General features: G+C 49.3%; 1 protein-coding gene across 8 annotated transcripts in view; it reads right to left on the bottom strand.

The window, feature by feature from the left end:
* LOC139228566 (transducin-like enhancer protein 4) overlaps nt 1-13,298 on the bottom strand; it is a 211,216-nt gene that overhangs the window by 123,262 nt on the left and 74,656 nt on the right. For all 8 annotated transcript variants that reach the window (XM_070859683.1, XM_070859689.1, XM_070859687.1 and 5 more), the window contains exon 6: nt 3,145-3,219. In XM_070859683.1, the coding sequence (XP_070715784.1) occupies nt 3,145-3,219 (75 nt within the window). The remainder of the gene's footprint in view (nt 1-3,144; nt 3,220-13,298) is intronic.

The following is a 13,298-nucleotide window of genomic DNA, read 5'->3' as shown; positions in this document are numbered from 1 at the left end:
AGAAATATCAGCCCGGGCTCTTGCTGCTGATCATTAATCGGTGAACGTGTGTGGACGTTGGATGAGGGCGTGGCCAGGGTCAGCTGTGATGGCCACTGCAGTTAAATAGCCTGCTGGTGAACACTGCAGTGGGTGAAGAATGGTCACTTAAGCGAGTAGCTGAGGTGGAGGGGGGCGGGGGGGCAGTGCCCTTCAAATTGCACCATCAAATTGAGGGTCTGCTCCCTCCAAATGCAAGGGGAGAAAATTGGGGCGGGCGGGGGGGGCAAAGTGACACTGCAACGAGTCAGTGCGGCACACCGTCACTCTATCAGCTCGGTTGGCCACGATCGCACATGGCTACATGACAATAGGGCCTTTTATTAGACCGCTGTGAAATTCAGCTTGGAAATCGGATCAGTGTGCAAATCACACCCCTATACTTAAGAGGGCATAATAACATTGCTGAGATTGTGACACACACGATGAATTTTATGGGAGATTGCTGAGCAGAAAGGCAGGAACATGGACAACTCAATTAGGGCTTCACTGATTTAGCTGTAATTAATACTTTGGATAAACGTAATTAAACTCGAATAACTCAATAACCCTGTCCAGCTAGTTATACGAGAATGGGAAAGCGCTGTGTACATGTTTGATTTCACAAGATCATTCATTTTGGTCGGTTCTCGGGATGGTCAGCTGTTAATTTTGATAAAGGGGAAAGCCTGATGGGAGATTGCATTTTGAAATAAATGCTGGACGCTGGCACAAGCAACTGCATTTCACATACGGGGGGGCGCAAATGTGGAACCGCTCCATGTTTGCACAGGTGGCTCCATTCCTGTCCGTGCAAGGACAAGAAGGTCCATTTAGCCCATTCATTGAGAGCTTTCCTTTTTAAATGCAGCCCCACCACTTGGCCCCGATTTGGGACCAGGAAAAAAGAAAAATGGCGATCCTAATTCAACTCCTGGTCAAACTAAGGTTGGCTGTTCAAACTAAAGTCGGCACAATTGGTCAAAATGGCCTCCTTCTGTGCTGTAACCATTCTATGATTCTATGTGACTCTAGCGTTGGTGCAAAGGGGTTTTGCTTTGCAGTGACTCTCCAGTGTTATGCCCCTCGAGCCTGTTCAGACATTCAATGAGATCATGGCTAATCGGTGACCTAACTCCATACACCCACCGTTGGCTTTTGATTAACCAAAATCTATCAATGTTACCCGAGCATAGGAACAGGCTCAAATGTGATGTTCCCTCGCACCCCCCCGCCCCACCCCACACCCCCCACCCCCGCCCCCACTGCCTCAATCAGCAAAACTCATCATCTTGTCTCTCACACAAAGAAAGCGGAGGATATCAGGAGGCTGTCAGCCTGCAGAGAATTGTGCCCCAGCAGGAAGCATCACGTTCAGGAGTAGGAGCTTAATCCAAACAAGATCAAGGGCAGCAAAATGAGAGCGAATCAAAAGACAAACATTGACTTGATGACTTGGGCGTAAAAGTCACCACGATGCCCCAGTGGTGTTCACGTTTATGGACCCGATGAAATTCCCCTAGGCTGCAGCCGCTCCCTCACACATGAAATGGTTCATTCTCGGGTTGGCAATCAGTAAGCAGTGGGGTGCCGCAGGGATCAGTGCTGGGACCCCAACTATTTACAATCTATATTAACGACTTGGAGAAAGGGACCGAGTGTAACGTAGCCAAGTTTGCTGACGATATAAAGATGGGAGGAAAAGCAATGTGTGAGGAGGACACAAAAAATCTGCAAAAGGACATAGACAGGCTAAGTGAGTGGGTGAAAATTTGGCAGATGGAGTATAATGTTGCAAAGTGTGAGGTCATGCACTTTGGCAGAAAAAAATCAACGGGCAGGTTATTATTTAAATGAAGAAAGATTGTAAAGTGCTGCAGTACAGCGGGACCTGGGTCCCTGGTGCATGAAACACAAAAGGTTAGTACGCAGGTACAGCAAGTGATCAGGAAGGCCAATGGTATCTTGGCCTTTATTGCAAAAGGGATGGAGTATAAAAGCTGGGAAGTCTTGCTGCAGTTGTACAGGGTATTGGTGAGGCTACGTGCAGTTTTGGTTTCCATATTTACGAAAGGATATACTTGCTTTGGAGGCAGTTCAGAGAAGGTTCACTAGGTTGATTCCGGAGATGAGGAGGTTGATTTATGAGGAAAGGTTGAGTAGGTTGGGCCTCTACTCATTGGAATTCAGAAGAATGACAAGTGATCTTATTGAAACGTATAAGATTATGAGGGGGCTTGACAAGGTGGATGCAGAGAGGATGTTTCCACTGATAGGGGAGACTAGAACTAGAGGGCAAAATCTTAGAATAAGGGGCCGCCCATTTAAAACTGAGATGAGGAGAAATTTCTGCTCTCATAGGGTTGTGGATCTGTGGAATTCGCTGCCTCAGAGAGCTGTGGAAGCTGGGACATTGAATAAATTTAAGACAGAGGGGGTTATGGAGAGTGGGCAGGGAAATGGACCTGAGTCCATGATCGGATCAGCCATGATTGTAATAAATGGCGGAGCAGGCTCGAGGGACCGTATCGCCTACACCTGCTCCTATTTCTTATGTTCTTATGAACCCGCGTATATGAGAAGTGTAAGATTAGGATCACAGGTCACACACAGATACCCAAAGTGTCTTAGGAGTTATAAGGTATTTTATTCAGGGAGTGGTAGTTCAAATATAGTCAAAGACAATACACAATCAGGATAGACATAGTCGACATATGACCATGACAAGCAGCTGGTACTAGTCCCGATCGGACAGACAACTGGTGGCACGAACAGTTCTTACTTTCCCTGTCTGTCCTGAAACGCCTTCTAGGTATTTCTTTTATTCTCTTTTTAGGGGTGGGCCTGGTGTAGGATATGGACAGTTAATTTATGATATGTCGAGTTCTTTGTCTCAACTCTTGGATGAGACCCTCCTCTTCACATTTATCCTCCCAAGGTTGGAGCCACTCTTGGCCTTCGGACGTTTGGAGCTGCCTGTTATCAGTTATTTATGTTCACACTGTTCAAGTCGCTTTGGCCTATTGTACCCTGGAATGAATCTTCAATTCTAACACCAGTCTGAAGAGACATTTTGGCCTCAAGTTATTTCTTCCAATTCACAATTTCTTACAGAAGGCCACTTACCCCAATGATGGCGTTCAGTTCGGCCATGGTGACCTGCTTGGCACGCTCGATCGCCTGGACCACCTGCTGCTGATGCTGCCGTAAAATGAACCAGAGCGAGTTTAGGAAACGGCCCCGAGATAAAATGTCAACTTAAAATCACGTTCTTTCCTTTGACTGACTGCCACAAAACACCGTCCGAGGCGTTAATGCGAGAACAAACTCCAGACAGTAATAGCCACAGCCCTTTGCCAAACTCTAGGGAGGTTTTTGCTGATACCACGTCCATGGAGCTCTGCAGCTGAGAGAGAAGCTGGAACCGAGGCTCAGAGTGCAGCTCTCCCCACCCCCCCCCCCCCACTGAGCCACAGGAACACGGGCTGCTTCACCAGCAAGCCTGACTTTGTTAAAACAGAATCAATTAAACTAACCCGCTGACGTTGACAAGTTCCTACGTGGGTAAAACGAGCGCCGACATCATTTGACAAATCTTGAGTTCCCCAACACACGCAGAGCCAGAAATCCATCTCCATGTGTGTCTGCCACGGATTGTTATCTTATTTATAGTCTAGTTTCCAGCATTTGCCGACATAAGCAGCTTCTTTTTCTTCCAGCTTATCAACGCAAGCACTTTGTTCAGTGGTGGTCACCGAGGCACAAGGGAAACATTGTAGCCCTGAAGGTGGTACAGAGAAAAGCCAAGAGGCATCCGGGCATGAAAGGACTGAATTATGAGGAAAGACCGGAGAAAATGGGAAACTTTAGACTCGAAAGGAGGCGACTGAAAGGAAACCTTGTAGAAGGATACGAGATATTCAAATAATGGGCCGTAACTTGCGGCCCCTACGGGCGCGTACGAAGTGCGCATGCGCTCATAGGGGCCGCGCAAGTTCTGGGTTTAGGCGTGCACTGCGCATACGCTAAAACCCCGAACTTGCAATCTGTTCTTGACAGATCCACCGCATCCCTGCGGGCAGAGAGTTGCGTTTTTTGCAAACTGCCTGCGCCCCTGGGATACGTGGGGCTCTATGCAGGCCAATGCCTAAAGGCCCCGGAGCTCAAGTCACCGTGGATCGCAAGGCGGAAGGTAAGTGCGTAGATTTTAGGCCGATCAGAGGCATCCGTCCGCGGGAAGTCTCCGACTGCAAATATAGATAGATAGAAAGACTTGGATATATATAGCGCCTTTCACAACCATCGGACGTCTCAGGGCGCTTTACAGCCAATGAAGTACTTTTGGAGTGTAGTCACTGTTGTAATGTGGGAAACGCGGCAGCCAATATGCGCACAGCAAGCTCCCACAAACAGCAATGTGATAACGACCTGATAATCTGTTTTTTTCTTATATTGAACGAGGGATAAATATTGGCGGGGGCTTCGGGGATAAATTCCCTGCTCTTCTTCGAAAAATAGTGCCACGGGATCTTTTACATCCATTGAGAGAACAGACATCTCATCTGAAAGGCAGCACCTCCAACAGTGCAGCACTGCAGTGGAGTGTCACCTAGATTTATGTGCTCAAGTTCCAGGAGTGGGATTTGAACCCACAACCTTCTGACTCAGGGGCGATGGTGCTACCCACTGAGCCACAGCTGACACAAGGCAAGTTTAAGGAGTATGGTCATTTCAGTGCTGTGGCAGGGGCAGAAACTTGATTGGAAGGGTTCAAGCACAGAGTCAACCTGAAGAACGACTCAGTTTTACTAGCATTACTACAGAGGATATGGGCAATGTTGGGCAGGTGGCAAGGTGTGCCTTTGGATGATGGGTCGAATGGCCTCCCTCATCAATACTTTTCTAGTGAACTTGTGGTTCTGTTTATACAGTGATTACACAGTGTATAAAACACTGGTTATCTTGATTTTTAATCCCATAATTTATCATCACAATAATAAGAAAAAGTCAATAAAATTGTCAAAGCAAAATTAGGTAATTCAAAATTCCACTATGTAAACTACCGTAGCAAGCAGCATCTTAGCCAGGGTCAGGACAGAGACCAGGTGCCCCAGGGCTTCATTCCTGGCCTGTTGCTCTTCGTAACCACAGACAATGAGAGTCATTCATATTCCCCCTATTACCTGGTCTGTAAATTATGCCTGACTGCATATTTCCTGTCGAGCTTCATGTCACCGTTACTGTTTGATGTATTCGGCAAAAGGCCTGCAGAAGGTTGGTGACTGGATGAAGCTCAAACTCAATGACAGGGATCTAGTGTTAAATCATTTGGCCGCAAATCTGTCCCCACTACTGCGTCACAGGCTTGCTGTTTCCTTCAGCAGACAGGAGTTTGCATTTTACATCCGTGATGGAAGTCCTTGGCACAAAGAATTGAGGGCTGGGAAGGAGGTAAAAGAATATGCAGCGTTGTCTATTTTGTTAACACATTTGCGAATTAACATCGGCACTAACGTTCCCTCTGAGCCGCACGGCCACATGACCCCGCGGTCCCACGACCTCGTGGCCACGTGACCCCACGGCCACACGACCTTGTGGCCACACGATCGCGCAGCTCTCCGCCAGTCCCGCGCAGCCCGGGAACAGCTTTTCCAATGTTAAACTTCGCGCCTGCGCGAAAAAGTGAATGGGCCGCGCAGCCACTGACAGGGGCCACGCACCCAAAAATAATTAAGGGGATCATTGGTCCACACACATATAAGCACACGCACGAACACACACACGCGGGGGCGAACGCATGTGCACAAACAACACATGCGCGCGAACACATGCGCACACACACACACACACACACACACACACAAACGAGCACACATGCGCGACACATGCACACACATACATATGAGCGAACATGTGCACATGAACACATGCACACACACACGCATGCGCGCGAACACACGCACACACGAGCACGCTCACACTTACAGCAGAAGTCGCTGGATAGCAATCAGTGATTAGAAACAAAAACAGAAAAGGGTCGAAATACTCAGCAGGTCAGGCAACATCCGTGGAGAAACAGAAGGCGCTGTTTTAGGTCGTAGGTCCCGTGGAAGGTTCTGAACATCTGAATAGTCCACTTCTGTTCCTCCGCAGATGATACCTGACCTGCTGAGCTATTCCCGCTTTCTCTGCTTTTGTTTTCAGATTTCCAGCACCCGCAGTAATTTTTTTAAAGAATTGATCAGTAACTGGAACCCTGACTGATTTTATCCTCTCGGCCCAGGGGTGCTGAGGCCAACAATGGTGCCCTTTACTCCTGCCTGGGCTGCAATCAAAGCTTTCTTTTTAAATACAAGACTGAAGGCGGGCTGCATTACAAGAACATGTATCTACCTCAATATTAAGTTACTGGCCACTAAGTGAATTGGACTTCTTCAGCAGCATTTTATATTAGTTAACAGGGTCGCAAGGGCGCTCCTGTTTGTATTATCTGATGTCACTGCTCCTAAGGTCAACAACAGTAACTTGCATTTATATAGCGCCTCTGATGTGGCACAACGTCCCAAGGCCCTTCACAGGAGCGGTTGCGTACAGAATTTGACACCGAGCCACATAAGGAGATAGCAGGACAGGTGACAAATAAACTTGGTCTAATTGTAAGGTTTAAGAAGCATCTTAAAGGAGGGGGGAGAGGGGCGAGAGGTGGAGAGGTTGAGGGAGGGAATTCAGGAGCTTGCGGTCTGGATAGCGGAAGACACGACTGCCAATGGTGGAGCCTGTGGGAAGCCAGAGACACGGCAATCCCACCATAACACAGGAGCAGGAGCAGGCCATTCAGTCCCTCGAGCCTGTTCCGCCATTCAATCAGATCATGACGGATCTGCACCTCGGTTCCATTTACCCGCCTCAGCCGCATTTCCCACCTAAATGGCCTAGTTCTCATTTTAAGAATACATCCCCTCGTTCTTGATTCCCAACACGCACGTGGGTTCAACACCTGAATCCCAAATAGCTAAAAAAAAAGTCTGCTGCTGCTCCCACTACTTTCATCTCAATAGTTGTTTCCCACTTCCACAATGCTTTGGCACGGGAAGTGGTTGCAGCAGGGACTGCATTTTCAGGGAGAATTGGTTCATTTTTGAAGCAGAAGATACCAGCCTTTGGGGAGATAGCGGGGCAGTGGCATCAGTTTTGGATTGCTCTAGCAAAAAGCCAGGATGGACACGATGGGCCAAATGGCTACTTCCTGTGCTGTAAACTTCCGATTTCTTCTTCCCCCCCGCCCCCCCCACCCACCCCCTCCGCCCCGTCTACTTTGGCCAAATGAAGGAACTGAAATAAAGATCTTAAAAATTGGAAAAAATCCAAGCAGAGGCTGTTTCTCCTCTGATCTGCTGGCTCATGAATTCACCCAAGTATAAACAGGCAGTTACAGGGAACACAGCAGTAAGACTCGTCCAATAAATCCAATATCCTCGGCTGTCCTTAACAAGGTTTTAATAGCGTGGCTTCTCGTGGGTCAAACTGATTTGGTGTTTGGCCACCCCAGGTTCAACACTACAATTAATCCTGGGCAGTTCATTAACTTAATAGTTTCATCTCTTGACACTTCCAACTGCATTTTACCGAAGAACAGTGGTTACTGCCAGAAAGCCCACGCAATCTTCTTCAGCACTAGAACACTGTGCCCTGGCCACATCGGCACGCCAGCCAGTGGGTTCGGGAAGAGCGGCAATGAGCCGTCAGGATCAGGCACAGCAAGGAGGAAAAGTTGTTCACCCTGCGTTGTACTGAGCCATATAACCGGGGAGGTTACACGTTCAATTCCTGGTTACCTGACCTCAGCTGAAGCAGCAGTTAGGACACTGCGGGGTTGAAATTGGGTTGTGGACACTGCCTGTTACCGCCAGCGGTAGGTGGCAAACGGGCAGCAAAGGCCTACCATTGTCGGTAAGGGGCGCCAATGTCCCGGCTGAAAATGAGTTGGTTCCTTGGCAGAGCCACCAAGAGGCAATGCTGCACCGGCTAACATCATCTGTGTGGTGACGTCATCCAGCGTACAACGCCACTTTGTCGCCTCTGTCGCGATATTTGCTTTGTACGGCTGCTGTACCGGCAGGCGATCGTACAGCCTGAAAAATGTGGTGGTTGAAGAGCGGTTCTCTGGCTGAATCGCCCAGAAAGGAAGGTAAGTTTCTCTCTTTATTTATTTCTGCATGTTTTCATTAGGTTTAAGAGTGGGGAAGTGTGTGTGTGGTTCGGAGAAGTTTTAGTTATTTTTTTTTTTCCTTCTCTTTTCTTCCCGTTTTCCAGCCGTCATGGCGGCAGCCTCCCGATGCGAAATTCAATCGGCCTCCTGAGCTCCCGCCCGAGGGTGAGTGTACAGCGCCACATTTTAGCGCTGCTCTCTCATCTTTGAGCGTAAAAACTGAATTTGGCAGCTTGAGCCTGCACTTAACGCCTGGCGGTAAAACCAGCACTCAGGCAAAGACACCGCCTCAAAAACGGCGGTAGGTACCGAATTTCGACCCCTACGAGTTAGTCCCAGTACCTCTGGGCTACAGTGTGAGAAATAAATCAGCCAGCTTTCCCACTGTAGCTCCAGACGGTATTCCTATTCAATGGCCCCTGCGAGGAAGTATACGTTGGGGCACCAAGTTAGGACAGATTCTATCGAACCTTGGTTACGTACAATTCTGGCCGCCATATTATAAAAAGGACACAGAGGCACTAGAGAGGGTGCAAAAGAAGATTCACAAGGATGATACCAGAAATGCGAGCTTATATCTATCAGGAAAGGATGAACAGGCTAGGTATCTTTTTTATTGAAAAGAGAAAGCTGAGGGATGATTATGCAAGGTTTTGATAGAGTGGATACAGAGAGAGTGTTCCCACTAGTGGGGAAGAGCATAAGAACATAAGAAATAGGAGCAGGAGTAGGCCATTTGGCCCCTCGAGCCTGCTCCGCCATTTAATAGGATCATGGCTGATCCGATCATGGACTCAGGTCCACTTCCCTGCACGCTCTCCAAAACCCCTTATCGGTTACGAAACTGTGTATCTCGGTCCTAAATTTATTCAATGACACAGCTTCCACAGCTCTATGAGGCAGCGAATTCACAGATTTACAGCCCTCTGAGAGAAGAAATTCCTCCTCATCTCAGTTTTACAAGAAGAGCAAAACTAGAGGCCATCAAGATAAGATAGTCACCAAGAAATCAAAAAGGGATTTCAGAGAAACCTCTTTACCCAGAAAGTGGTTGTTCGCTACCACAGGGAGTGGTTGAACTGAATAGTATAGATACATTTCAGGGGAAGATAGATACGCACATGAGGGAGTAGGCCTGTTTCTGTGCTGCACATCCTGTGTGATCCTGTGGAGATTGCAGCAGTAATGCCCAGCAGAGCTGGGTCCGCCATTTAGGACTGAGATGAGGAGAAATCTCTTCACTCGGAGGGTTGTAAATCTTTGGAATTCCCTACCCCAGATTCTCAGTCGTTGAGTGTATTCAAGACTGCGATTGATAGATCTTTGGGCACTAAGCGAATCAAGGGATATGGTGATGGGGCGGGAAGGTGGAGTTGAGATAGAAGACCAGCCACCATCTTATTGAATGGCGGAGCAGGCTCGAGGCGTACTCCTGCTCCGATTTCTTTTGTTCCTGTGTTAGCGCAACAGCCTGCCAACATTTACTGTCTAAGCCACTTGGGATTGGTAGCCGAGGGCTTCTGGGACCTTTGGAACGCTACCCTAGAGTGCCGATATCATCAGGAAAGGGCAGTGAACTGGAGCATTATCACGACAGTGGGATGGTATCCCAGGAGAGTCAGTACCTTCAGGAGAGGGCGGTGAACTGGAGCATTATTAGAAGCAGTGGGGTGGTACCCCAGGGCAAGTTGGCACCTTCAGTAAGAGGATGGTGTATTACAGCGCTCTCAGTACCAATGGAACCATACCCCATCATGAGTGGGCACTTTCCGGACAGGAATGGAGTAGATTGGGGCAATAAGCACACTGAAAGAAACATACTGAAAGCTGAGAGCATCACTTTGTTTTACAACACAGCCAATGTCACAAATATTTCTTGCCTCCAACTACCCGGTGAGTGAATCGACCAGGCCCGGACACAACTCGATGTCGTGACAATATCGTCAAGTGGCTGGGGAGGGTCCTTCTCTCTAGTTTGTGCAGTCAGGCAGTGCTTGGGGGGCCAAGATGCTTGTTTACTGATTAAATGAACTCTGAATTCAGCACCGGAGGACATTCAAGATATCAATACCTGCAGCCAGGTCAAATCAACCGTGAAGGACTATGTGCTCCCAGTTCTTAGGCACTCTCTTTAATCATATCTGTCATCTAGCCTGCATCTGGAGCCACGGGCTCAGTGTAGCATCTGCTTCTACTTGGTCTTATTTGATCGCAATATCCGTGCTTCAAATGGTTAAACTATTTTTTTTCTTAGAACTGTTTGAAAATTTACAGGGAGAGATAATTACTGCCTCTTATTATTTTTCATATTTTGCCCTCTGATATTCTTCTCCTCCCCCCGCCCCCGGCCCCCTTTTGCAGGTGGTGCTGGGGTACAGTTCCACGGGCGCTAACAGCCCTCCGGGACCCCGGCTCAAGTGGATGTGCTTCACATGCGGGCGTTGAGGGAGATTGCCCGCAGGCTGTTGGCTTGTAGGGCGCCAGAGCTGCCCACCCCCAACCCCCAAGCACGCCCGCTCTCCCAACAGGAACCGCAGAATGGCAAGCCAATGGAGGTGGGGGGAGATTTACATGCAAAGAACACGTTAATGACTTTGTGATACATCGCACACTGGGGAAATCTTCCCCCCTCCCCTCCCCCCCCCCCCCACCCCACTCCCCCCGAGGACCTGGAACCTTGCTCTCATCCCTCCCCCTTTTCCCCCAGGGACCAATTTGTTGACCTGTGCAAATTACTGTAGCTTTAGTGTGGAGGCCCTTTGTTGTCGCCGGGTCTATTTACACGCTGGTTTTAATGAGAGTGTTTGCACTGTTTCTGCAGGAAATGGCGGTTTAGGATGTTTGGACTGTACTTGTTGAAATGTGAGCCAAGGATGTTTGCACTGCATTGCTGGAACTGGGAACTGTGCATCTGTGTTCCAATCCCTCGGATAAGGATTGGCCTGCCTCGCTGAATAAAAATAAAGGGTTTCTGGCTGAGTGCAGCATCGTTTGCAATGTGCTTACACGCAGTGATCACAGACGTTTCTTCCCCCGAAATTTTAATTTATTCTTTGCATTGCGCTCGAATGCCCAGCCCCAGGCCCTGCTTTTATTCCTCTTTCAAATGAAGCTATAAAAACAGACGGACTTGGATAGCAGCCTTCCCATTCCGGCCCAGCTCATCCCTGCTCAGCCCGCGTCGGATTCCGTACGCTAACTCGTGGATCTTACAGTGAGCGCTTCGGCGCGACAGTCTGGCGTGAGAATGGCAGTGACAGGGCTCTTAAGAACTTAGCGTGATCTATAGCTGGGACCGACACCCGCTCGCGGCAGCCTGGCGGGGCGTGGGGCAATATCCCCTGCCGGGCGCTAAGGGGTCGCCACGGGGGGGGCGAAGGGTTTGGCGCACACGGCGATGACATCGTCGCTGGTTGCACGGCGGCCCAGGGTGTTACCCGCGGGGTGGGCTGTTGACATGACAGCGCCTCCACAAACTCCCAGGCAATTTCCCAGGAGCCGGTAGCGCCCCACCACCCCCCCTCGGGCGAAAACTGCTTCGCACCCTGGTAGCACCCCCCCAGCCCCGGAAGCACTAATGGGCGTCACACAAAGGGGCAATGTCGCCCCCTAAAATCCTTACATCCTGGAGACTCCAGGACAATGCTGGAAGGTTGGCAACCCCACACGAGAGCCAAGCCACGGGAACCGGCCCCCCCGCAGAACCACACGAAAAGAGCCCGTCATAAGGTGCCCATATCAGTTTTCGGGAGAATAAAGAGTTAACTTAGGCAAGGTACAAGAACCATAGGCTTATTATCCAGCTGCACTGTTACTCACGGTACGGATGCTGAATACCACTGTTCAAAGAGAATGTGATCCTTTAAACCATCTTCCCCCACAGCCCTGTGTCAATTCATGAGCTGCCAATACCTCTGCTGCCTGAGCGTGTTACACGCTTCACTGAGTTTCGAATTAAAATACACTAGACTCCATCTTCCCCTCCCCCCTCGGTGCTGACACAAAATCCCCGATGGTGAATCTGACACAAGTGCAGTCAACTGTTACACAAGTTTACACATCACCCTCTGGCATTGCCCTAAAGATGAACATTCGTTCTTATATAAATAACTGCTGAGTGGAACTATTGCCTAAGTCAACAGCCATTTTGTGACTTTGCAAGCTGGTTTAATGAGAAAACGAGAGAACCAACAGGCAAGCAAGATAAAAAGAATAATTCATTTATTCCAAAAGAATGTGATGTCCTGTCTCACCAGAACAATAATAATCATTAAAATGACAAAGTATTTAAAAACAAAATAGGACCAGCTTTAATACTGTCTCACCTCTGCCACACCATCACCATTGTTGCTGTTGATAGAGGGTCTGCACAGGGAAGGACCAATCAGTGAGAGGGGGGATTGTGCAGGTATGGCCCAATCAGTGAGAGGGGGGATTGTGCAGGTATGGCCCAATCAGTGAGAGGGGGGATTGTGCAGGTAATGCCCAATCAGTGAGAGGGGGGATTGTGCAGGTATGGCCCAATCAGTGAGAGGGGGGATTGTGCAGGTATGGCCCAATCAGTGAGAAGGGGGATTGTGCAGGTTTGGCCCAATCAGTGAGAGGGGGGAGATTGTGCAGGTAAGGCCCAGTGAGTGAGGGGGGGGGATTGTACAGGTAAGGCCAAGTGAGTGAGGGGGGGGGATTGTACAGGTAAGGCCCAATCAGTGAGAGGGGGGATTGTGCAGGTAAGGCCCAGTGAGTATGGGGAGGGGGGGGGGGGGGAATTGTACAGGTAAGGCCCAATCAGTGAAAGGGGGGATTGTGCAGGTAAGGCCCAGTGAGTGAGGGGGGGGAGGGGGGGATTGTACAGGTAAGGCCCAATCAGTGAGAGGAGGGATTGTACAGGTAAGGCCCAATCAGTGAGAGGGGGGGTTGTGCAGGTAAGGCCCAGTCAGTGACAGCGTGACTGTACAGGTAAGGCCAGTCAGTGACAGCGTGACTGTACAGGTAAGGCCAGTCAGTGACAGCGTGACTGTACAGGTCAGGCAAGTCAGTGACAGCGTGACTGTACAGGTAAGGCCCAGTAGGT

Source organism: Pristiophorus japonicus, chromosome 18 (assembly GCF_044704955.1).
Source record: "Pristiophorus japonicus isolate sPriJap1 chromosome 18, sPriJap1.hap1, whole genome shotgun sequence".
NCBI classification, from domain to species: domain Eukaryota; kingdom Metazoa; phylum Chordata; class Chondrichthyes; family Pristiophoridae; genus Pristiophorus; species Pristiophorus japonicus.
This window is presented reverse-complemented; position numbering and strand designations above follow the sequence as displayed.